This window comes from Maniola hyperantus, chromosome 5, assembly GCF_902806685.2.
Source record: "Maniola hyperantus chromosome 5, iAphHyp1.2, whole genome shotgun sequence".
In the NCBI taxonomy this organism is placed as follows: Eukaryota; Metazoa; Arthropoda; class Insecta; order Lepidoptera; family Nymphalidae; genus Maniola; species Maniola hyperantus.
The window spans coordinates 12022251-12045946 of record NC_048540.1 but is presented as its reverse complement, the minus strand read 5'-3'; the positions used below and the strand labels follow the sequence as shown (position 1 = coordinate 12045946).

General features: G+C 37.5%; 1 protein-coding gene across 1 annotated transcript in view; it reads right to left on the bottom strand.

The window, feature by feature from the left end:
• The window catches only part of dnc (phosphodiesterase dunce), a 465943-nt gene that overhangs the window by 425852 nt on the left and 16395 nt on the right, over positions 1–23696 (bottom strand). The window contains exon 2 of the mRNA XM_034968460.2: positions 14798–15236. Within this exon, the coding sequence (XP_034824351.1) occupies positions 14798–14886 (89 nt within the window). The 5' untranslated portion in view covers positions 14887–15236. The remainder of the gene's footprint in view (positions 1–14797; positions 15237–23696) is intronic.

Sequence of the window (23696 nt, the reverse complement as noted above, 5' to 3'; positions counted from 1 at the left end):
TTACACATAAGCGATATAAACGATCCGAACGTTACACCTTCAATACGTTGATCCCTTAGAATCAATCACGATCGGCACACGTCAATTAATCATCGTACGTCGTGAATGGATAACACACGCATTTGCGCGGACCCTCACCCGGATAACGCTCGGCTTAGAAGATGAGATACCAAGTGCTACAATAAACCTGTAGCTGGAAACATGTGTGTGACGTGAAAAGGCATAACTGAGGTACCGTGTCATAATATCTTACTTTTATATTACGCGAGTTCTTAAAAAACTTGATGTAGGTGTACCATTCCAAAGTAAGAGCGTTGAAAATTTATCGTTACAGAGTAGTTATAGTTTTTATTTCCTTTTAAGTTTCACTAACGAATTGTACCTATAATAAATAACAACCTACATAAACCAACCAACATTAAGCTTAAATCTCAGTATGATAATAATTAGAGCCACATTACCAGTAGCCGTTTTTTAAATGAAACGAGCACAAGTGGAATGCGAGGTCACGTTTCTAGTTAAAGTGAAAACAAACATCGAGAAAAATACCTTTTAAGCATAAAATACGGCACATTAACGTTAAAGTTTGTACATCATCATCATCATCAACCGATAGACGTCCACTGCTGGACACAGTTCTCTTGTTCGTGTCTTCTAGCTAGGTTTTGAACCTTAACTTGTCATAAATAAAAATACGAAAAATAAATTATAAGCTTTTCTATTAACAGAAAGAAAAAAGGCATGAGGAAAATAAAAATGCTCCTAATGACAACAATATTTCTGCGTAAATTTAAATGGAGACTAAGTAGGTACTTTATAAATTACTTTCATTTTATATCCGAAAAGAAGTACAAAGCAGGAGTTTTAAATCTATTTCAATGACATTAACGACTTGTTATTTTATTTGAACACAGAAGGATTTAATAGTTTGGGGTGTACTTCCGAAAAACACATATCTCCGACTAGCTTATGCTCGCGACTTCATCCGCGTGGACTACACAAATTTCAAACCCCTATTTCGCCCCCTTAGGGGTTGAATTTTCAAAAATCCTTTCTTAGCGGATGCCTACGTTATAATAGCTATCTGCATGCCAAATTTCAGCCCGATCCGTCCAGTAGATTGAGCTGTGCGTTGATAGATCAGTCAGTCAGTCAGTCACCTTTTCCTTTTATATATTTAGATGAAGCTGAAATTTGGTTTAATACCGTATCATGACCTCCTAATAATGAATACCATAACCAAAATTAGCGCAGACAAAAGGTCATAAATGTGGGAGTGACTCCCCCACAGTTCCTAATCTCCGCTTTATGTTGTACTTCAAATCATACATGATTCAAAATTCACGTATGATCTGCCAGTCATAACAGATCATAATGATACAAATGTAACTTTCCGAGTCTTGTTTTCATGACAAAGCAAATATGAATATAATTTCCTAAAATACAATTATTAGGATTCAAAGTTAAATTTAAATGGAGCGTAGATCAATGATATTAGAAGAAAAAATATCATTGGCGTAGATACTATAGTATGAATTGCTTTCATTTTGATATCATCAAAACACAAAGCAGGTGTGCCAAGTCAATACAAACGACTTGACATTGTTTATTTGAACATCAAGCATTCGAAAATAATAAGTTCGTTAAATTTTCTTGTTACTTCGGAATTAAGACTCCAAAGACGAAGCAAATAACCCAGAGATTTATGATTTTATAAGCTTGAGATGCTCTGAATTGTAAACATAAAACAAGTTATTACCAATAAACGAGAGACAAACATATTTTCTCAGACAACATTATAAATATGAAAAGTCCTGATTCATTCACTGACCTTGGACCTAGAGTTTCTCTTTATAATGTAGAAAGTTATTCACATCAATTTTATTTGTCGCAAATGTCATAAAATTAGAAAAAATAATTTCAAAAATTCTTAAGACTAAAACTAAAATTAAATATAAGTTATTATTCGGTAACAACGTCGTTAAAAATTCCACCACTGGTTGCCCCTGGGCCAAAGATGCCTATCAAGCTGGCAGCATTGCCACGCTGAATGGCGATGGACAACCTTTTTGGAAAGTTTTGTTTTTCCTAACATATTTTGTGCGACTTTTTCCACAAGGAACCGGTTCTATTGAACCATGAAAAGTTCGTAAGTAATTGATGAAATAAAATCACATACGATAAAGTTACTCGGTGATAAATCATTGCGACTTTCTCGAAAACTTGGTAAAAGCCTAAGATAATCACTTTACCAGAACGTCTGGACAGTTAAGTGATCTTACAATGTAGTTTTGTTCTTTCGTGGACGTTTACAGGCTTCGTTTACGGAGGACTATCCACATCGATTGGGATCGCTGCCGAATAAAATTGAGCTTTAGCGCGTTCACATATAGTTTGTTTTGTATTGTTACATAATATTAAGACCGACTGTTTTTTGAAAACCTTATATCTTTTTTTTTTAAACCATGACCAAACACAGCTGAATAAAATTGGGCTGTGCCGTAATCACATAAGGTGTATGAGTAGACAGTATGTCCAAGACCGAAAATATTACCGCCGCGCCAGCATTGATTTTTGCCGGTAATTAAGTCTTTTTCCTAAAAACTCAGTGATGTATAGTATCATAACTCTATGTAAAAACTACATGTCGTGATTTTATTTTTCATACTTTTCAGTAAAGCTGTAAAACATTGTAATATTTTGACTTTCAATCGTTTAACTTACTAATATTTCATTTTTTTCACTGATTTAATTATTGAAAACATATTTGCGCAAAAAAGTTACCTATCTACCTTTACCTTTCGCAGACTATAAAGAAAGCATACTGAAAAGTGTGCAAAATTAAGCTGGCTGCAAAATATGAATGTCGTAAAGGCAGCCACGACGAATAACTGTATTTATTTTATGCCTTGTAGATATTCTCCCTTAAGAATTATTGCGCATTAGTGTCGCTCTATAGAACCAGGAAAATATATTATAATATGAAGAAAATTTCTTCTGTTTACAGACTCCTTTATGTGAAGCATTGCTAGTAATTGCTACCCATACGTAAGCCATTAGGTACAACGGTGTACAAAGTACAAATAAAGCGTTGTATCCAAAAGTTGCATTTTAACGAGTAGCAAATAACGAACACAATGTTAACTGAGCATGATATGCAAATAAATGTACCTACATATGCAAAACATTCATCGATTGGACACAAATTGACTGAACACTATGGTATTTTTCAATTCATGAAACGTAACATATTATAGCCTAATTAAAACTAAAAATACTTTGAGAAAAGCAGCCCAAGCACAATCACCGTGGATTTTGCAGTCGTGGCAGTCAGTGGGGATTGCCGACGTGAAAACTTAAAACTATAAAAAACAGTGTTACTTTTTTGGATTTTCAAATTAATTGCAGTCTTCTTCTTCGTCGTAATACTCTTGGCAGAGTGGTCGTGGTCATCACGAAGTGAAGTTTTTGGCGACAGATGTTATACGTCTTACGAACATTCGCCATTTCTCCCTGCTGGCCGATAGTCTAGTACATTCTTGCACGGGACCGCCCACAGCGGACTTAATTTGGTCGGTCCATTGCATATGTGACCTTCCTCGCCCTCTGGTACCCTCCACCTTGCCCTGCACTACAAGACGCTCAATGGAGTCACTCTCACGCTGGGAGACATGACCGAAGAACTTTAGTATGCGACTCTGTGTTAACGTCTAAAGACGTTGTTTAATGCCGGCTCTTGGAGTATAGAGACGTTGGTGCGAAATTCAATCCATCAGACTCCTAGCATTCGCTTCCAGCACCACATCTCCAGAGCATCAATCTTCTTGTTCTCGACCAGTCGCAAAGTCCACGATTGCAGTGTCTATCAAAAATTTAAAATTCCTAATTTGTGAAATAAAATCATTAACATAGTTTTAAGATTCTTCGGCACTCCAAGCACTATTAATTAACATTAGCATGTGACGCGACCTTGAAGTACATAATATATTTACCCATCTCAAATTGTACAACGCGCCTTAAATAAAAAAACCGTGCGAAAATAATGTCATGGTGATTGTGCTTGGGCTACTGCAGGTCAACAAAATCCGAGCGGAAGTGATTTAGAGGTAAATTACTAGTACACGGCGGGAAAGGTTGAAGTGACTGCTCAGGTTTGACGTAGGTTCCGATTGTTGTCAGAGTTGAAAAGCCATCAGTGTCAGTAGACTTGTAGAGACCAAGTTTTCACAAAATATTCCGTACCTACTCGAAAGTAAAGCCAGAGCAAGCATAATGGATTCAAACTTTTAGACATATTTGTCCGTCCGTCTGCCTGTTTGTCTGGCTGTCGTTTTATAGAAAACTAGCTTATGCTCGCGGCTTATATCCGCGTGGACTACACAAATTTCAAACCCCTATTTCACTTAGGGGTTAATTTTTCAAAAATCTTTTTTACCGGATGCCTAAATTATAATAGCTCTGCATGCCAAATTTTAGCCCGATCCGTCCAGTAGATTGAGCTGTGCGTTGATACATCAGTCAGTCAGTCTGTCTGTCACCTTTTCATTTTATATATTTAGATTTATTTTATTAAAAACGACTACGTAACGCTGAAAAGCTAAAATTTAGTATTGTTACAGTAATTATTAAGACGTGTACCGAATCAGCCAATAATTAAATTAGGAAATCAGCGTAGCGCGTTCATCCCGAAGAGAGAAACATGCAAGTCGGGAAAAAATCCTACGTAGATACACCTTTGAGGACCTCATTGAATCCTAACCTATTTATGACCTAATCCTAATTCATACTAATATTATAAATGCGAAATTGTGTCTATCTGTCTACCTGTCTGCCTGTCTGCTAGCTTTTCACGGCTCATCCGTTAAACCGATTTTGACGAAATTTGGTACAGAGAGAGAGCTTACATCCCGGGGAAGGACATAGGCTACATTTTATCCAGGAAAATCAAAGAGATCCCACGGGATTTAAAAAAACCTAAATCCACGCGGACGAAGTCGCGGGCATCATCTAGTAATATTATAATGTGAAAGTGTGGATGTTTGGATGTTTGTTACTCAATCACGCAAAAACTACTAGACGGATTTGGCTGAAATTTAGAATAGAAATAGATTATATCCTGAATTAACACATTAGCTACTTTTTATCCCGGAAAATCAAAGAGTTCCCCGGGATTTTAAAAAACGTACATCCACGCGGACAAAGTCGCGGCCATCAGCTAGTTTAAAATAATACAAAAATAAATACTTTGTGGGCTTAAAAACCATAAAATAGCAAACTACTAGGCGTTAATGCCACCCATAATGTATTAAACCCTAACACTTTTCAATTTAACGATCCATTCAAATCACACCGCCCCCCATCAATTAATCATCGCAGATCTGTTGTGAATGCATTACGTACACATATTTGTACAATCTTTGCTGAATAACGCCAGATTTAGATAAGTGCTACATAAATCACTTACAACTAGAGACGGACCGTTTCACAGGTAGCATGTGAAATATCATGTGAAAAGTCTTTTGATATGTAACACTATCTTGCTGAAAATTGCCTGTGAAAAATCACAAAGTTTGATTTATAACATACTAGATGATGCCCGCGACTTCATCCGCGTGGATTTAGGTTTTTAAAAATCCCTTGGGAGCTTTTTGATTTCTAGGATAAAAAGTAGCCTATGCCGCTCCCCGGGATGTAACTCTGTTCCAAATTTTATCAGAATCGGTTAAACTGCTGGGCGCTGAAAAGCCAGCAGACAGACAGACACACTTTTGCATTTATAATATTAGTACGGATAATCCCGCTTTATTGTTTAAATCGACCCGTGACAAGACAGTAAAGAAAGCGCAAGCTAGAACACTCGCATCGATGCTGTGTGTTAGAAACTGTTATATGTAGTTTTTATGTAACATTTAGTTGTTATATGTAGTTTGTTACGTTTCACGGAAAGTGAAAAGTGCGAAAATTCACTTTCTGTGAAATAGCAGCGTTTTTGATCTTCATAATTTCTAATTAATCTATGTAGCAAACCATGAATGCGAAAATTGAAATATTGCATCTGAAATGAAATGAAAAAATAATAATAAAATTTTACCAAATGAAATATAAATAATGTCCACTCTGCTCACAACCCATTTGTACACACAGCATCCAGAGACTCGTGTCTGGTGGTGGATTTATTTAAAAAGAGTCATCACAGCCTTGTTGCGACGAGATTGCTGATAAGTTCGACGTCTTACAATTAATTAAAGAAACGACGCGAATTATAGATACTTTAGACAGTGTGTATCTCGTTGTAGGGAGAATCGGAGAAAACAAAATAAGTCTTATATAATTTTTAGGGTTCCGTACCTCAAAAGGAAAAAGGCAACTCTTATAGGATCACTTTGTTGTCTGTCTGTCTGTCTGTCCGTCTGTCTGTCAAGACCTATAGGGTACTTCCCGTTGACCTAGAATCATGAATTTGGCAGGAAGGTAGGTCTTATAGCAGACATAAGGGGAAAAATCTGAAAACCGTGAATTTGTGGTTACCTACATCAAAAGAAAAAAATGAAAATGTGTTCATGAACAAATATTGCTATTTTCAACATTCAAAGTAAGATTACCAAGTGGGGTACCTTTTATATTGTAATCAATATAAAAGGGGTTTACTTGCACATTCTAAAATAGATTTTTATTTATTTTTAAGCATTATTATAGTTTTTGATTTATAAATGTCGATAAAATGCGATTGTAGTACGGAACCCTCAGTGCGCGGCCAAGTGCTAACTCGCACTTGGCCGGTTTTGTAGTTAAAATTGAAGTAAAAGCAAAAATCTCGTACCTACAAAAGCGTGTGTTTGTTTGAGTTTATTTAAGTCCGACGAGCGACTGAACATAAATCCGAATTTATTCAAAACAATTCCTATTTCTAAAGCCATCATGCGTTTTCAAACATCGATCTGTTGCGGTTTGACTACACTCGTACTCTCGCTGAAAATACAACACTGAACGATTCTACACGTTACAAGCTAGACGTTCAGTGTACTACAGTGTAAGGCCCGGCATCCACCAGAGCGGAGGTGAATAGAGATGTGTTTAGCAGACCAATCAGATTATTGTTACATGACGTATAAGACGCAGCGTTGGAAGACCCCTCACTAGGTGGACGGACGACATCAGACGAGTCGCAGGGAGCCGCTGGATTCAGGCGGCGCAAGATCGTGGCGTGTGGAAGACCCTACAAGAGACCTTTGTCCAGCAGTGGACGTCTATCGGTTGATGATGATGATGATGATGATGACGATGACGTATAACACTACGTTATATTACGTTACATAAAGATGAACAAGAGTGAATAGGCATCTTCTAGGTAAACGCGTTACATTTTGGGCAACATCATCACTTTCCATCAGGTGTGGTTGTGGTAAGCGTTCGGCTATAATGAATTTAAAAAAAACGTGATAATACTTTTGCATCATCTATCAGTTATCTGATTGGTTTGCTGAACACATCTCCGCTATCTCCACTCTGGTGGATACCGGGCCTGAAACGTCAATCCCACAGCATGTGGTACTATACAATTTTGATCTGTTTCAGCCGATTATAGCAAACTTTAGCTAGTTTCCCGCGACTTCTTACGCGTGGATTTAAGTTTTTAAAAATCCCATAGGAACTCCTGATTTCCCGGGATAAAAATAAGCCTATGTCACTCTTCAGGTCTTTAACTACACCCATGCAAAAAATCACGTCAACCCGTTCCTCCGTTGCGACGTGATTGAAGGACAAACCAACAAACCAATAAACCAACAAATAAACAGACTTTCGCATTTATAATAATATGAGTACTGATTAAGCTTTTGGTTCATTGCAAATCCCACAGCATACAATACAGAGGCGTTCTGAGTTCGGAAATCTGCGTTTCGCGTTTACTGTAATACAAACTACAGTGACCGTAACGGCGTAAACAGGATAGTCCATCAACTAATCAAATATTTTCAATTGGTCAACAGTCAATACTCAATAGGAGTAGAAATTCTATCTCAGAACACTGGACCGTACTACTACTAGAACTATTATCTAGAAGAATTATCGTTATATATGTTGTACAGTCAACACACTGCAAGTCGTCCGGCTACAGTACGGTCAATGTACTTAAGTCTGTGCAGCGGAACGTAACCACAAAAGCATCAAAGCCACGTTGATTCTAGCGTGTAAGACACTGTGTACCTAAGCTTCCTTTTATCCACAGAAATTCAGGACAGTAAAGTGCATACTACAGAAGATACTTTTATTTTGCTTTCTGTCAATGTCATCATCATCATCATCATCATGATCAACCCATCGCCGGCTCACTACAGAGCACGGGTCTCCTCTCAGAGTGAGAAGGGTTTGGCCATAGTCTACCACGCTGGCCATGTGCGGATTGGTAGAATTCACACACCTTTAAGAACATTATGGAGAACTTTCAGGCATGCAGGTTTCCTTACAATGTTTTCCTTCACCGTTAAAGCAAGTGATATTTAATTACTTAAAACGCACATAACTCCGTGCGTGCGTGCGTGCCGGGTATCGAACCCCCGACCTCCGATTGGAAGGCGGCCGTCCTATCCACTAGGCTATCACAGCTTTTACGTCCTAACCACTAGGCTATCACAGCTTTCTATCAATGTACTGCATTTATTTTTTCATCCATCTTTACAGAGTTTAATGTAAAATACTTTTAAAGTAACAAAGGAGAATAACATTGAGGACAACTAAAAGACGACTAAAATCTTCACGGTTTTTTTTCCATTCTTTCGATTAACAAAACATTCTGTTCAGTTGAAAAAAAAAACCACCAAGAAAATAACGACTCAAATTCTTTTCTGAAAAGTTACTAAAGAAGTGCAAACGTTGTTTTATAGCTTCGTCTAGACAAACTTGCAGACGCTTCATTTTAGAGTTGCCACTATAGACATATTCTGTACCTACTGCTAGGATTAAAATTAGTTTTGTCCACAGATATGTTTGTAACATTGTGTTCCAATAATATATAATATGCTAGCTTATGCTCATGACTTCATCCGCGTGGACAACACAAATTTCAAACCCCTATTTTACTCCCTTAGCGGTTTAATTTTCAAAAATACTTTCTTAGCGGATGTCTACGTCACAATAGCTACCTACCTGGATGCCAAATTTCAGCCCGATCCGTCCAGTAGTTTCAGTTGTGCGTGATAGATCAGTCAGCTTTTATTTTTTTACAGACTAACTTATATCCGTGACGTCGTCCGCGTGGACTACACAAATTTCAAACCCCTATTTTACCCCCTTAGGCGTTGAATTTTCAAAAATCCTTTCTGAACGGATGTCTACGTCATAATAGCTACAATCCGCATGCCAAATTGCAGCCTGATCCGTCCAGTAGTTTGAGCTATGCGTTGTGTCATGTTTCCTTTTATATACTTATTTACTTAGATTTTATAATTTATGAACCTTTTTTAACCTTCGTGGTTTTTTGCTGTGTCCTAAATTGGATTTGTTAAACATTCTTTATGTCGGTAATTAAAAAAAAAAAAAAAAAACGTGTAGGTACATCTGGCGGTGATCTTTTTAGCATTCATGCCGGATGAGCTTACTGCGCTACAAAAATAAAGCTACGGGATGTTGACACCTAACATAAAACACGACAAGTGGGTTGGAAAACATACATTAATTAATTTTTTTCTAGTATAAACTGTAAACAGGGCACTTTATTTTGGTGGATTTGGTTAGTTTTATGTTTTCGTGACTAAAATAAACGCGCTAGTAGGTATGCTTGGTTTTTTCAATCTAAATAGGTAATTCTTCTCTAATTTAATTTCATGAAAATTATGCATTGGTACCATACATGGGTTTATTTAATGGCATATATGTGATAGCTTAGTGAGTACGTTAGTATTATTATATATTCTGTGCGCCTAGATACTCGTATGACTCGATAAGAGTGGCTGCCATAATAGTCGGCATCAGAAAATGATCTGCTTTTGTGCAGATTTTTTCTAAAATCTCTAATCTACTCGTATCTAATTTCCGTTTTTCAAAATTCTCGTAGGAACTCTTTAGATTTCTGGGATAAAATAGCCTATAGGTACCTACTTTTCTTTCTTTTCTGCACTAAATACATGAACCCCGCGACTTTCTCTGCGTAGATTTAGGTTTTTAAAAATCCCGTGGAGACTCTAATTTTCCGGGATTAAAAGTAGCATATGCCCTTCCCCGGGGCGCAAGCTGTACCAAACGTCAAAATCGGTTAAACGGAGGGACCATGAAAATCTGACAGACAGACAGACACATTTTCACATTTATAATGTTAGTATGGTTGTCTAGAATAGAATAGAATAAAATGAACGTTATGACACAGTAAATATTTAGTGTGCGTGTGTAGCCAATTTATTTACAAATCATCGAGCAATTTATTTTAAATTAACGACGCGTGCGTGCGCTTTATAAATAGAAATTATAAACATACTTTATCTAAAATTTCTAAAGAAACATTTAATTCAGGGCCAGTATATAAAAAGTATTAAAGCGAGTATCATTCTTTCATCACGCTGTGTAGGCAGTGGTATTCAAATAGCATCTAAGAGATCTGAGAGACTGGAATTTACCTATTCTGTATAACTAAACTAACTAAACTAAACTTCTATAAATAAATCCTTTCCGTTTGATTATACAAAAACCGGCCAAGTGCGAGTCAGGCTCGCGCAATGAGGGTTCCGTATTACAGTCGTATTTTTTCGACATTTTGCACGATAATTCAAAAACTATGATACATAAAAATAAATAAAAATCTGTTTTAGAATGCACAGGTGAAGATTTTTCATATGATACCCCACTTGATATAGTTATCTTACTTAGAAAATTGAAAATACTAATTATTAGTTCATGACCACAATTTAATTTTTTTTGTGTGATGTAACCACAAATTCAGGGTTTTCAGATTTGTCCCCGAATGTCAGCTGTAAGATCTACCTACCTGCCAAATTTCATGATTCTAGGTCAACAGGACGTACCCTGTAGGTTTCTTGACAGACCCACAGACAGACAGACAGACCACAAAGTGATCCTATAAGGGTTCCGTTTTTTCTTTTGAGATACGGAACCCTAAAAGTGGCGAGTGACAGACACAATATGATGCGGACACAATCTTGTCTCTTTTTTGACCTTTTGGCGTGTATGAACTACATTTTTAAATAAACCGACTTGTTAACTTATAGGAATCTTCTTCTTCTTCTCTACATAGTATAAAATAAAGTCGCTTCCCGCTGTATGTATGTATGAACGCGTAGATCTTTTAAACTACGCAACGGATATTAATGCGGTTTTCACCAATAGATAGAGTGATTCAAGAGAAAGGTTTATAGGTATAGTTTAAGTCTCAAAGAATTAGAGATCCCTAGGAAAATTAAAATCCCTAGGAAATCTCACTGACTCCACATTAGACACTGCACCCATGCGAAGCCGGGGCGGGTCGCTAGTCCTGTATAAATGTTTATAACAAAACTATATTTTTTAAATATTCCAAAACTAGATCGGTTTACTTATCCGAGGTCTGGATCAACTTTTACGAGCTTCACTCTTGTTAAATTCATTTTACTTTGTCTTGGCACTTCAGTTACCTTTTCTGAATTGCTTTTATCTTATATCTTCAGTGAATTCCAAAGCAGGTTCTTATCAAATCAATACAAACGACTAGGCATTATATTTTAGTAGTCTAAAGAAAAAAAACACCTATTGCAGCTATCTAAAGATAAAGTTGTGATAGCCTAGTGGTTAGGACGTCCGCCTTCTAGTCGGAGGTCGGGGGTTCGATCCCGGGCACGCACCTCTAACTTTTCGGAGCTATGTGCGTTTTAATTAATTAAATATCACTTGCCTTAACGGTGAAGGAAAACATCGTGAGGAAACCTGCATGCTTGAGAGTTCTCCATAATGTTCTCAAAGGTGTGTGAAGTCTACCAATTCGCACATGGCCAGCGTGGTAGAGTATGGCCAAAACCCTTCTCACTCTGAGAGGAGACCCGTGCTCTGTATAGTGAGCCGGTGATGGGTTGATCATGATGATAATGATGATTGCAGCTATCTGCTGTCGCCAAACGAGCACAGAGCTCGCAAAACTCCCTTTGGCGATGTTCCTATTAGATTACAACATGGGATTATTTAAGGGGCGGACCAAAAAATGCCTGAAAGACGGGAAACGCATTGGTGATTCCTCTGGTACTGCAAATGTTTATGGGCGGTGGTAATCCAACCAAATAAAAGTAAATCAAATAAGTCCAATCTGAACACGAGGCGTATGACTGTACTTGACCTAAACTGTGGTATGGGAGCTTATATTATTAAGAATAGAAGAACTGGACATATTGACATCCTTTTTTAAAGCTTTTTAGGTAAACGAAAATTAAAATAGTTATTACATTTTGGAAAATCTCCACATTTCATAATTACTTGCTAAGAAACAATTTATTTGTCACATGCAACATTCCAATTCCCCGTATTTAGACATTTATCACGGTTCTTTGTAAAAATTCTTATTGTACGATGAGTGCAAGAATTTTCTTACAAATAAAATAGCTAAGCAGCATCGCGCATAATAATTGCAGCTGCTTAATGATTTTCATCGCCAGTAATTAAATGTAGTTACAAGGAATCTTAATAAAAGTAGTTTGACTTGAACGCCTACGCGTTTTGTTCCTATCGCTACTGAAATATTGCGTGACTGCTTTCAGAATTATATCCTAACTAGCTTATGCTCGCAACTTCGTCCGCGTGGACTACACAAACCCCTATTTTACCCAATAGCGGTTAAATTTCAAAAATCCTTTCTTAGTCTTCGTCATAATAGCTATGTCCATGCCAAGCAGCCCGATTCGTCCAGTAGTATGAGCTGTGCGTTGATAGATTAGTCAGTCAGTCAGTTGCTTTTCCTTTTATATATATAGTACTTACCACGTATTCTATATCATCATCAATACTTATAATAAAACTGTAACAGGTCAAATTCTGTACATTGAAGATATTTTGAAAATTTTTTTTCGAGGGCACTCTATAATCGATACTGAACACAAAACTGTAATTTTTTTCATTTTTTGTCTGTCTGTCTATCTGTCTGTCTGTCTGTCTGTCTGTCTGTCTGTCTGTCTGTCTGTCTGTCTGTCTGTCTGTCTGTCTATCTGTATCACGGCCGCGCATCACGCTGAAACTACTGAATGGATTCCAATGAAACTTGGTACGATTTGAGGTCATACTATGAGGAAGAATATAGGATACTTTTTATCCCGAAATTCAGCATGGTTCCCGTAGGAGAGGGGATTAAAGTTAAAATGTATACTGAGTTGTAATTCATTAACGCGTAATCCGATTTCATTCATTCTTTTTTTGTTAGAAAGGGGATATTTTAAAAATTGTTCCGTAAATATTTCAAGGTAATCGGTTTTTAACCGACTGTCAAAAAGGAGGTGGTTCTTTTTTCTACATCGATTTTTTCGAGGTTTCTGGACCGATTTGCAACTTTTTTTTTTTAAATCAACAAAATAAGTTTTCGTGGTGGTCACATAAAAAATTCTGGATTCAACTCCTTAATCCTGATGCTGCAGGGTTACTGCCCGCTTGAGTTATCAAGATTCAGGAAGTGTTCATAGTGAATTCATATTGTAGGTACCAAGCAACGACTTTATTCTCAGACTTCAAGTCTCAACTCCTCAACCCTGATGATGTAGGGTACAGCACTCCTAAACTATAATGTTTCAGGAACTGCGGATGATGCAAAATTATTTTAGGTACCAAGCATAGGCTACATCATTGAACTTCGGATCCTAACTCCTCAATCCTGATGCTGCAAAGTACTGAAGTCCTAAATCGTGGGGATTTAAAAAAAAATAAAAAATTTGAATCGACTGTTAGGCGGAACGAAGTTCGCAGGGTCAGCTAGTTAATTAATAAAAATTGCAAACCGTAATATTTTATCAGATTGCAGTTTTAAAATTGTTTCCTTTTTTGACAAATATTGTAATTTCAAAAAACAACACAAAAAATCAATGCCGATAGATATTCCCGCAAAATAATTAAAAGATTCTTCCTATTCCAACTCATTAACTTTACGAGCTTTGAGCGTACCTGAAGCGATAAAATTCGTTTTAAAATGCTCTCTACGTTTCACGGCTACATTTTATGTGTCTACCACACTTACAGCGTTTGAAGACTGGTAACGGTACTTAGATTGTGAAAGTTTGTTTCATTTCTTGGTGAATTTCATAGTAAACTTTAACCTTACTTTAATTGCGGCGCTAGTGCAAGTTTTAAAGTGTACTTTGACACGTGTAAAGTATGTTGAATATACCAGAATTATAGTGCATATATTTTGAGATCGCGCTCGCCAACTTTGCTCATGTCAAAAGTAAGAGTAGGTAGTACTTAGAAATTCTTTGGATTTTAGTCGTTAATCTAAGGGTGAACCGTACTTTTGACATGACAGTTGACACATAGAGCAAACAATATGGCGAGTGTGTTCTCTTTGTACATTAGGTATATTAGCAATATTGGAGTTATTCTGTTTTTATAGAGATGATAAATCTTGACGTTGGTTCATCCTTGTGACGTTAGCTAAAAATTTATAGGAGAAGGCCTTTAAACTGGACTTTCATAGTATATTATACAATATCTTCGGATGTTTTAAATGGAGTAAATCTATCTATAAAGGGTCATAAATCCAACCTTATGTTTCGAGAGATGATCTGCTAACGGTTACAAATAAACAACAAAGATAAAACTGGCAATTATCATAATCATAAAGACTCACCGGACATTAGCAAGCGTGTGTCGGCGGCTCTTGAGGTATCTGCCGTGGTACTTCTGCAGCTCCCCGATGCTGCCCTGTTCGGCCTGCATCCTGCCGTGCGTGGGCGCGACCGCGGGCGCCTCGTCCGGCCCGGCAGGCAACGAGCCGACCACGCCGGCCGCGGCGCCACGCTTACGTGCCTGGTTAGACTTCCTAGCCGCCGCGGATATGCATATCTTCACCGACGACGGGCTTCCGAAGCTACGTTTCTTCCCCGAACTCCTGGATGAGGTGTACGCTGTGTCTGTGCTGCTTCTTGTGCTTTTGTATGAAGGGGTGAGGGTTGCGTCTGTGTTGTCCTCTAGGGGCCAGTCGGAATCGTCCTCCTCCTCGATCCCCGGCAGAGGTGACTGTTGGCCGATCGGACGTGGAGAGTTTATTACTAGTTGCTCTGGAGCGACTGAAATTAAGCAATAGATAACTTGATCATTCCCAGTTTATAGTTACAACAAATATTCCCTAATCCCTAACGCACTACATATGCATGGCTTATAAACATCGAAGGAACGACAGAAATATGTATAAGCTAATTATAAACATTGGTTTTTTTATTCCTTTAGTTTAAGGTTGTTCCAACAACAACTACAAAAATAGGGGTTTTTGACAATATTTTAGGTGTGTAATCATTGTGTAATTGAATCACTTTATTATAATAGATCCTAACCAACTAATATGTTTTTAAGCTGAAAAAATTGCATGTTAATATTGCTAAACGACTTTTAAAAAAAAAAATTTTTAATACAAAACTTAGGTAGGTACCTAATTAAATTAATAAATTCGGTCCTTAGATTTCCCCAGTGATTTTACAACGTCTCAACGCATAATAAATCGCTAGGAATTAATTGTATGGAAATTATATATTCAGCCCTCGTTGTTTTTGGGTCCTGTGCACGGATACAGCTTTACCGGTCGATTTCCACCTCCCTAAAATAATGTCTGTGTTCAGAATTCGAGACTACGAACGATCCCATTTTCCAATGCTGTACAATTAATTATTCATTACGAATTTAAGTTAAGTATCTAAGATATTTAATATAAATGCGATGAAACATAGCGTTGCAGCAATTAATCACATACATACAATTACATACACCAGTACTTTTTAATTACCATGAAATTTTAAGGGTGCATAAAGGAAAAAAATGTTGTTTTAAATTTGCAATCAGATATCACCTATACCTGTAGATAGATTACCCTAGTTGAAAAAAAACTAATGCTTATTTTTCGTTTCAGCAAATAGGTACCTACCTATCTATCTAAAGTCTACCCTGGCTTCAAATCCTATGCACGCCACTGAAAACCATGCATCTAAGTTTAGTTTAGTGCTAATAGGATTTTACGACTCAATCCTGGCAGCTACGAGTACCATGAGTACTAAACACTGTTATTATATCTATTGTAACATATTGCACGCAGTAAATCGTGATTAGTTCACAGCGTTGTGAGAGCTAGTCTATTCAGAAAACCTAATTGATCGAGAAATGAGAACGTAGTCCGGATTGTCCGGTAACAATGAATGTTCGAACAAAGATGACTGAAGCGTGGAAATAGTAGATACAGCATTGCAACATATCGAATCTACAGATACCGTTCAACGAACTAAACTCTTTAATCAAAACTGGTGTTTTTTTAGGATTCCGTACTCAAAAGGTAAAACCCTATTACTAAGACTGTCCGCCTCTTGTCCATCTGTCACCAGGCTGTATCTTATAAACCATGATACTATTAGTAAGACAGTTGAAATTTTCACAGATGTATTTTTGTTGCGGCTATATTCTATTTAATGGGGCTCCCATACAACAAACGTGATTTTTAAAGTAAGATTACTACCTACTTATCAAGTGGGGTGTCATATGAAAGGGCTTTACTTGTACATTCTAAAACAAATTTTTATTTCTTTTTATGAATAATAGTTTTTGATTTATCATGCAAAATGTCGACCTGTAGTACGGAACCCTCGGTGCGGGAGTCGGACCCGCACTTGACCTGTTTTAGTCTACATCAGGCTTAACAAACTTAAGTCGACAAATACAAAGAGATTAGTGATGAGATTGGAGGTAATCCTTCGCTCAATCGTTCGGTCGCGCTGACCTGGGCTAGATACGGTGGTTTTATAGACCTTACCTCTATTTGGCGTCATAAATCGCGCAAAAAAACGAAGTGAGGACGTATAATGGCAAGTGCCACATCGATTTCGAATAACAGTCAAAGTATATCGAAGTTTATGGGCTTGACCTTATTTTTGTCACGTTTCTTTATCAGAACTCATGGTATTTATTGATTTAAAATATGTTGACTATCGATCACGTTAGGGTAAATCAAAAATTATGGTCACTCTACCTTTGCTAGAATTATTAGTAAATTGAAAAATTCCACTCTCTGTGAGGATCAAAATTAAAAATGCCGACAACCCGGTTTAGCTACGTCATAAAGTACCAAAAATCTAAATTAGGCCCGCGACCTTGTTTGAATTCTAGACGAGCATGTTGCACGCTCAGCACTCGGAGGAGAAAACTAAGGGGAAACCTGAACAACTGAAAAATCGGAAACCGAATCACCTAATATTTCAATTTCAATTATAAAAAGAGAGATTACGGAAATCAATCAAGCCGAAATTTAATCTATCCAATTTGTATGCCTACATTTAGAGAACCTTTCAAAAAAATTGATGAGTAAACTTTAATAACCTGTCAGTGAAGATCTAAGGGATGACTCACGGTAAAGAAGCAATATCATTTTTATTCATTATAGGCACACGCTTGACCACAATCACACATAATGGAAAGTGGTGATATGGCCTAAGATGAGATGCGTTTACCTAGAAGATGCTATTCACTCTTGTTTTAAAGATACCCGGACAGTATTAGTAGGTAACACAGATCTCGGAAGAATATTCCAACCATAGCTATGAGGAATGATGAAGCAAAACGTTTCGTGCGTGAAAATGGAATACCGACGACATAAGGATGGAAACTCGCTCGACGACGTCTTGCGGTAGGTACGTTGGTAAAAAGGCGTAAGTATATCCAATTTTGCTTTGACAAATTGTTATAGGCGATGTTTGACCGATGTGTGATGTTTTTTCATAGAGATTTTTCTAATCTAATCTACCCCGAACTGTCACACAGCTGGGCAAAGGCCTCCCACCGATCTCTCCTTTACACAATTTCGCGCCTCTCTACGCCGCCTGACTCATCTGATTCATCAAGTCTCTGCGGGACACGGGAATCATTTTCGAACACAAATAGAAGCAGATTTTCATTTAAACATACGGCACAAACATTCAACCATTCACTGGCATAGATCTCTTGTATCGACATCCTCCCGCCGCCTGGATCCAGCGGTTCCTTACGACTTGTTTGATGTCGTCATCTAAACTGTTTACTTTTAAACGTCGTCTGTTTACTTAATGAGGAGTCTACCATGCTGCGATTTTTGGTGCGTGGTCATCAGCACCTTGGAATTCGAATGTCTATCAGATTTCGATCTATGTGTCTCGCTCATTGCCACTTCAGTTTGACCCCTGAAGCTATATCGATTTTTTTTTCTCTTTATTTTGACCAAAATAATAAATGTACATTTATCCGCTTTACATCCAAAAACTCTCTAGAGTTTGTGTGAATGTTGCACATTCCTCTTATGATCTAAACTAAGCTAGAAATCGATGCAATCAAGGTGTCAGGATTACTCTGTTCTTCTACGGATCTCCCCATTTCCTCGAAACTCCGAGCACAGCTTTTATTCATTACCCATTGAGTCTTCTTACGAAACTCATTGCTAGCGATCTGGTCATCACTGGCAACATGCACTGCTCGAAGACTGCTCGACAGGCACTGTATAATTTTGGATGGGAAGACAACTCGAAGCTTCCCGCCCTGTCCCAACTATTTGTAGTATGTTGCAGGTTTCTCCTTAAACTATAGATTTAACTCAACCAGTAAAGTATAATATGCATGTACTACCTACTGTATGCATGTAGTCTATGACAACATTGCCGATATGCCATGATTTGCCCCAAATAGCGACATGCAAACACGACAAGATTCATTACTTAATCCCTGCAGTAAAGCATCCTAAACACATAATACAACTGTTTGTACAATGATACGCTTATGTAAAAAGCGAGCACCATATCTATATACATAAAAGGAAAAGGTGACTGACTGACTGATGTATCAAAGCACAGCTCAAACTACTGGACGTATCGGGCTGAAATTTGGCATGCAGATAGCTATTATGACGTAGACATAGTCGCAGGCAGTCGTAAGAAAGGATTTTTGAAAATTTTACCCCTAAAGGGGTGAAATAGAGGTTTGAAGTTGTGTAGATCCTAAAATAACACAATAAACCTCCATCACATCGTATAATTATGTTATCACAACTCCTCAAAATTGCAATAAGATTAGGTTCCCAAATGAAATTTAACTAAATAAATATTCAAATGAAAATAGCCCTGGTTACGTAGACTAGTATATTTAGTTATTATATTGAGGTATATGGTTAATTAAAACTTCGTGAAATACTCGATCTTTGACGAGTTCCCTAACGCAGAGGATAAGTGTTTAGTTTTATAGGTGGAAGGTCTCATTTGCGATTCCCAGCATAATCAGTTTGGAATTTTATAAATTCTAAATTGCCTCTGGTCTGGTCCATACACATTTCAAGATAACCCGCTTCTATCTTAGAATGTTTCGTCGATCGCAGTCAAGGACTAATGTCATCAAATAGGTAAAATCAAATCAAATAGTTTCGGTGTTACGCTTTTCTAAATAATTTCTTCACTTAACGAAGCTCTTCCGCAATCTCCGCACAGTTTCCCCTCAATTTATCACAGTTACAGCTTTGTAATGTCCCAGTTTAATAAACATTTTATCCTCCACCCTGTAATGTACTATTACGACCGTCACTAGCGCAGAGAAAATCGCTACCATCTGCCAGTTCATTACAATATTTTTCCGAGGACCACTTTGGTTAGTCGTAACTTAAACACTGCGGGTATACCTACTGGACTATGAGCGAACGAGGGCCAGACCTTCGTCATTTTATAAAACACAGGGATCATGGTGGCTATGGCACATAGCATGTAACTAAAGTGGTAAAATCTTACGTCAACGCATGAAGCGTAATTTTTTATATTTTCTTCGGGTTTTTACACCTTTGTTATACGTTATCTGTCAAAGCCACCATGATTCAAACTTCATAGTCGCGGATCTTTCCTCCCTGTGTTGGGGGGACAATACGCAGATAAACTTTCAGCTTTTATAAAATAAGGAGGGTCTGGCCCTCGCGGGTCTCTCTCTATACTGCGTAACAAAATTTGGAATTTGAGATTCAGAATTTGAATTTTAATAGATCCAGCCAGGAAATGAAAGCAAAAGAGGTAAAATACTTTAGTACAGTAATTACATTTAGGCGTTAAACAGCTGGTTTGACTTAAGTACCTATTTACGAAAGTTTTTAAAGCGAAGCTTTTAACGAATGTTTTGGGATGGGGCAGGTCCCCATGGGAAATGGTAAAAAGGAAAGGAACGAACGTTTACGAGCGTTTGCTGGAATTTTGCTTTGCTTCTGTCAGGTGTCCCACGACACCTCCTTTTTTGAAAATTGCGAAATCCGAACATAATCTCTTCAAGTCTGAAAAACTTTGAAATCATAATATCTCAAGTTACAATTTATTTATTATTAGATTATGCTCAAGACTTCATCAGCGTGGACAAAGGTTTTTTTTTTAATTCCGTGAAACTCTGGTTTTAGGAATAAATAAGGAGCCTTTATCCATCTTTAGGACGTAAGCGATCTCTGTCCCCGTTAGAATCAGTTAAACGAATAGGCCTAAATCTTTAATTTTCCGGGATAAAAGTAGCCTATGTCTGTCTTCAAGATGCAAGCTATCTGTGTACCAAGTTTCATCTCTGTTGAACGGATGGCCCATAAAAAGGTAACCGACAGACTGCAGACAGACACACTTTCGCATTTATAATGTTAATAGGTAGATAAGTATTATGTATAAATTAATTTTTAATTGATTTGGTTTTCTTAAGTTTATCTGTTTACCTCAAATAGGCATCAAATAAGGCATTTATCATCGATCATTTATAGACGTCCAACTAGTTGAACTTCTCAAGGCCTTACTCTTATCTTCGGGCGAATTTTTTAAGCACAATTTCTCGGAACGACGAAAAAACTTTAGTTCAGAATTAATCCACAAGAACACGAAGTACTAGTATGATATTGGTCAAACGAAAGATAAAGCAGTTGCAGTTTAAATTTTGCGGAAGGATCTGGAAATCCATACCTACGTCACAGCCTACATTTGGATTGTCAAAACAATTATCACTATCACATCACTACAATGAAATCAAAGAAACTAACTTGACACTACTTTTACACTAATTTGATTAAAATTATCTCAAACGCTATGTACTAATAATTAAAAGAGGTTACCACCTTCAACGACGAGAAACAGAGCAGAGAGGAACTGTTCCTCAGAGAGTAAGCAAGCAATGTCACATAAGATAAATTGGCTTAAACAAAATGAAACAAGCCAACTAAGCCGTTGTCCATTAGCTTTGTAATCTCTCTTGCCCGATGTGACACCGGCGCTAGGTACTTCTACTTTCACATTAATCAGAAACTCCAAGTAATAAGAAAAACAGCTTAAATACTTTTGTCTTTTTATAACCCTCTACCTACCATGATTAAATGAACATAGGATCATCATGATCAACCCATCGCCGGCTCACTACAGAGCACGGGTCTCCTCTCAGAGTGAGAAGGGGTTTGGCCATAGTCTACCACGCTGGCCATGTGCGGATTGGTAGACTTCATACACCTTTGAGAACATTATGGAGAACTCTCAGACATGCAGGTTTCCTCACGATGTTTTCCTTCACCGTTAAAGCAAATGATATTTAATTAATTAAAAACGCACATACCACCGAAAAGTTAGAGGTGCGTGCCCGGGATCGAACCCCCGACCTCCGATTAGAAGGCGGACGTCCTAACTACTAGGCTATCACAGCTTGTACATAGGATACTTAGGTATAATTGAAACGTGGAATGGAAGTAAAGACTAGAAGCTTCGTCTACGTAGATAAAGGTTTTTTAAAAATTCTGTGGGAACTTTTGATTTTCCATGATAAAAGTAGCCTATGTCCGTTACCAGGATGTCTATCTCTGTGCCAAACAGTTGAGGACCGCGACTTCGCCCACCGATTTAGATTTTTAAAACCCCGTGGTCTTTGATTTTCCGAGACAAAAGTCCGTCCCCGCTCCCCGAGATTTTAGCTAACTATATACCAAATTTCGTTAAAATCGGTTAAACGGATGGGACGTGAAAAGCTAACAGACAAACAGACACTCTTTCATATTAGTATGCATAAGTAAGTAGAATGGATATGGATTTCTATCAAATTGGAGACGGTACAGTCATTTACCTAATATCTTGTAATTCCATGTACCTAGTTAGTATCTAGAATAATAAATTCTGTGAAACTAATCTAGTGACAGTACTATATCAAGTCCGTACCTACATACTCGTACGATACAAATACGCGTCATTTGTAGTTATTAATAATCTTATATTGTGTTTACAGAATAAGCTGTTTGTTGGAGAAGTGGGGGCGGTACGCTGATATAATATGCATCACAAGACAAATTGCGATTGCTCCTAGAATATTGGAGAGTTATCAAACATTTACAGATAAATGTAGTGTAATTTTCCGAGATGTCTAGAGAAAGAAAATGAAATTTGAAATTAAATGACTCACTTTATGTACTTTACGAGTTACATATCGTTAAACGTGGACGTAAACAATGTAGCATCAAAGGAAATTAACATTTGAATTCAAAATAAACATCGGTACGCCGGCCACACCGCTACCTGCGCCGATGTCAACGCGGTTCACCTTCGCACGCAGTCAATATTTGACTGAACCCTACAAAAAACCTGAACTATAGCCGCCTTCAAAAAGGTTTGCATTACGTGTAATGTAAACCTTTATGAAGGCGGCTATACGTGTACAGACAATATTACCAATCTAACACCGTTTCAAGTTCTAACTTTACGACAATCTAACACCGTTTCAACTCTAACTTTGATGCCAAAGTGTATGAAGCATAGAGTGAGCCAGGCGTGGTTTACGCGTCGTACACTTATTTCATTCAAATGCTGAAAATTCCACTGTAAGATATACAATATAAAGCTCAAATTTCCATATTTCCATGCTTTACTAAGAGTTGAGTCGGAGTGAAGTCGGCGTCGAGTTAATGTGGAAAGATCTTAATATGAGCACTTTATAGAAAAACACCTAAGGTGGCATGATAGGTCCACTTAGCCTGGCATGATAATAATAAACTAAGATGCCGTCTCTCCGTGTAACGTCATGACAGCTCATGAACCTAAAAAGATGGCGGGTAGCGTTTTCGCGACGAAATTTGAAATGCATTTTTATTGCATTAATTATGGCTATTAATGCAATAAAAATGCATTAATAGCTAATTACAGCTTTCTCCGCCACCGCTCCAAATTTTTCGTAAGTCCGTTTAGTCGCACGGTAGCGCGTTCTGGTCACCCATACCGCGCACTTTGGCTGCGCTCAACGCACTGCTGAAGGAGTCCCCTCGCTGTGACATATTTGCTGACAAATGGGCTGACCTCATGGGTCAGATCTTGCACTTTTGTGAAAATTTATAATTTTGCTTTTTAAAATTTATAATTTTAAGTTGTTAATTTTTGTAAGTATGTTTATGTTAGTTTGTACTCGTATTTTAGTTAGTGTAATTGGCTTTATGGCCGTTCTAATTAAATAATAATAATAATAATAATAATTGCACTTATCGATCGATAAAAATTTTGGTA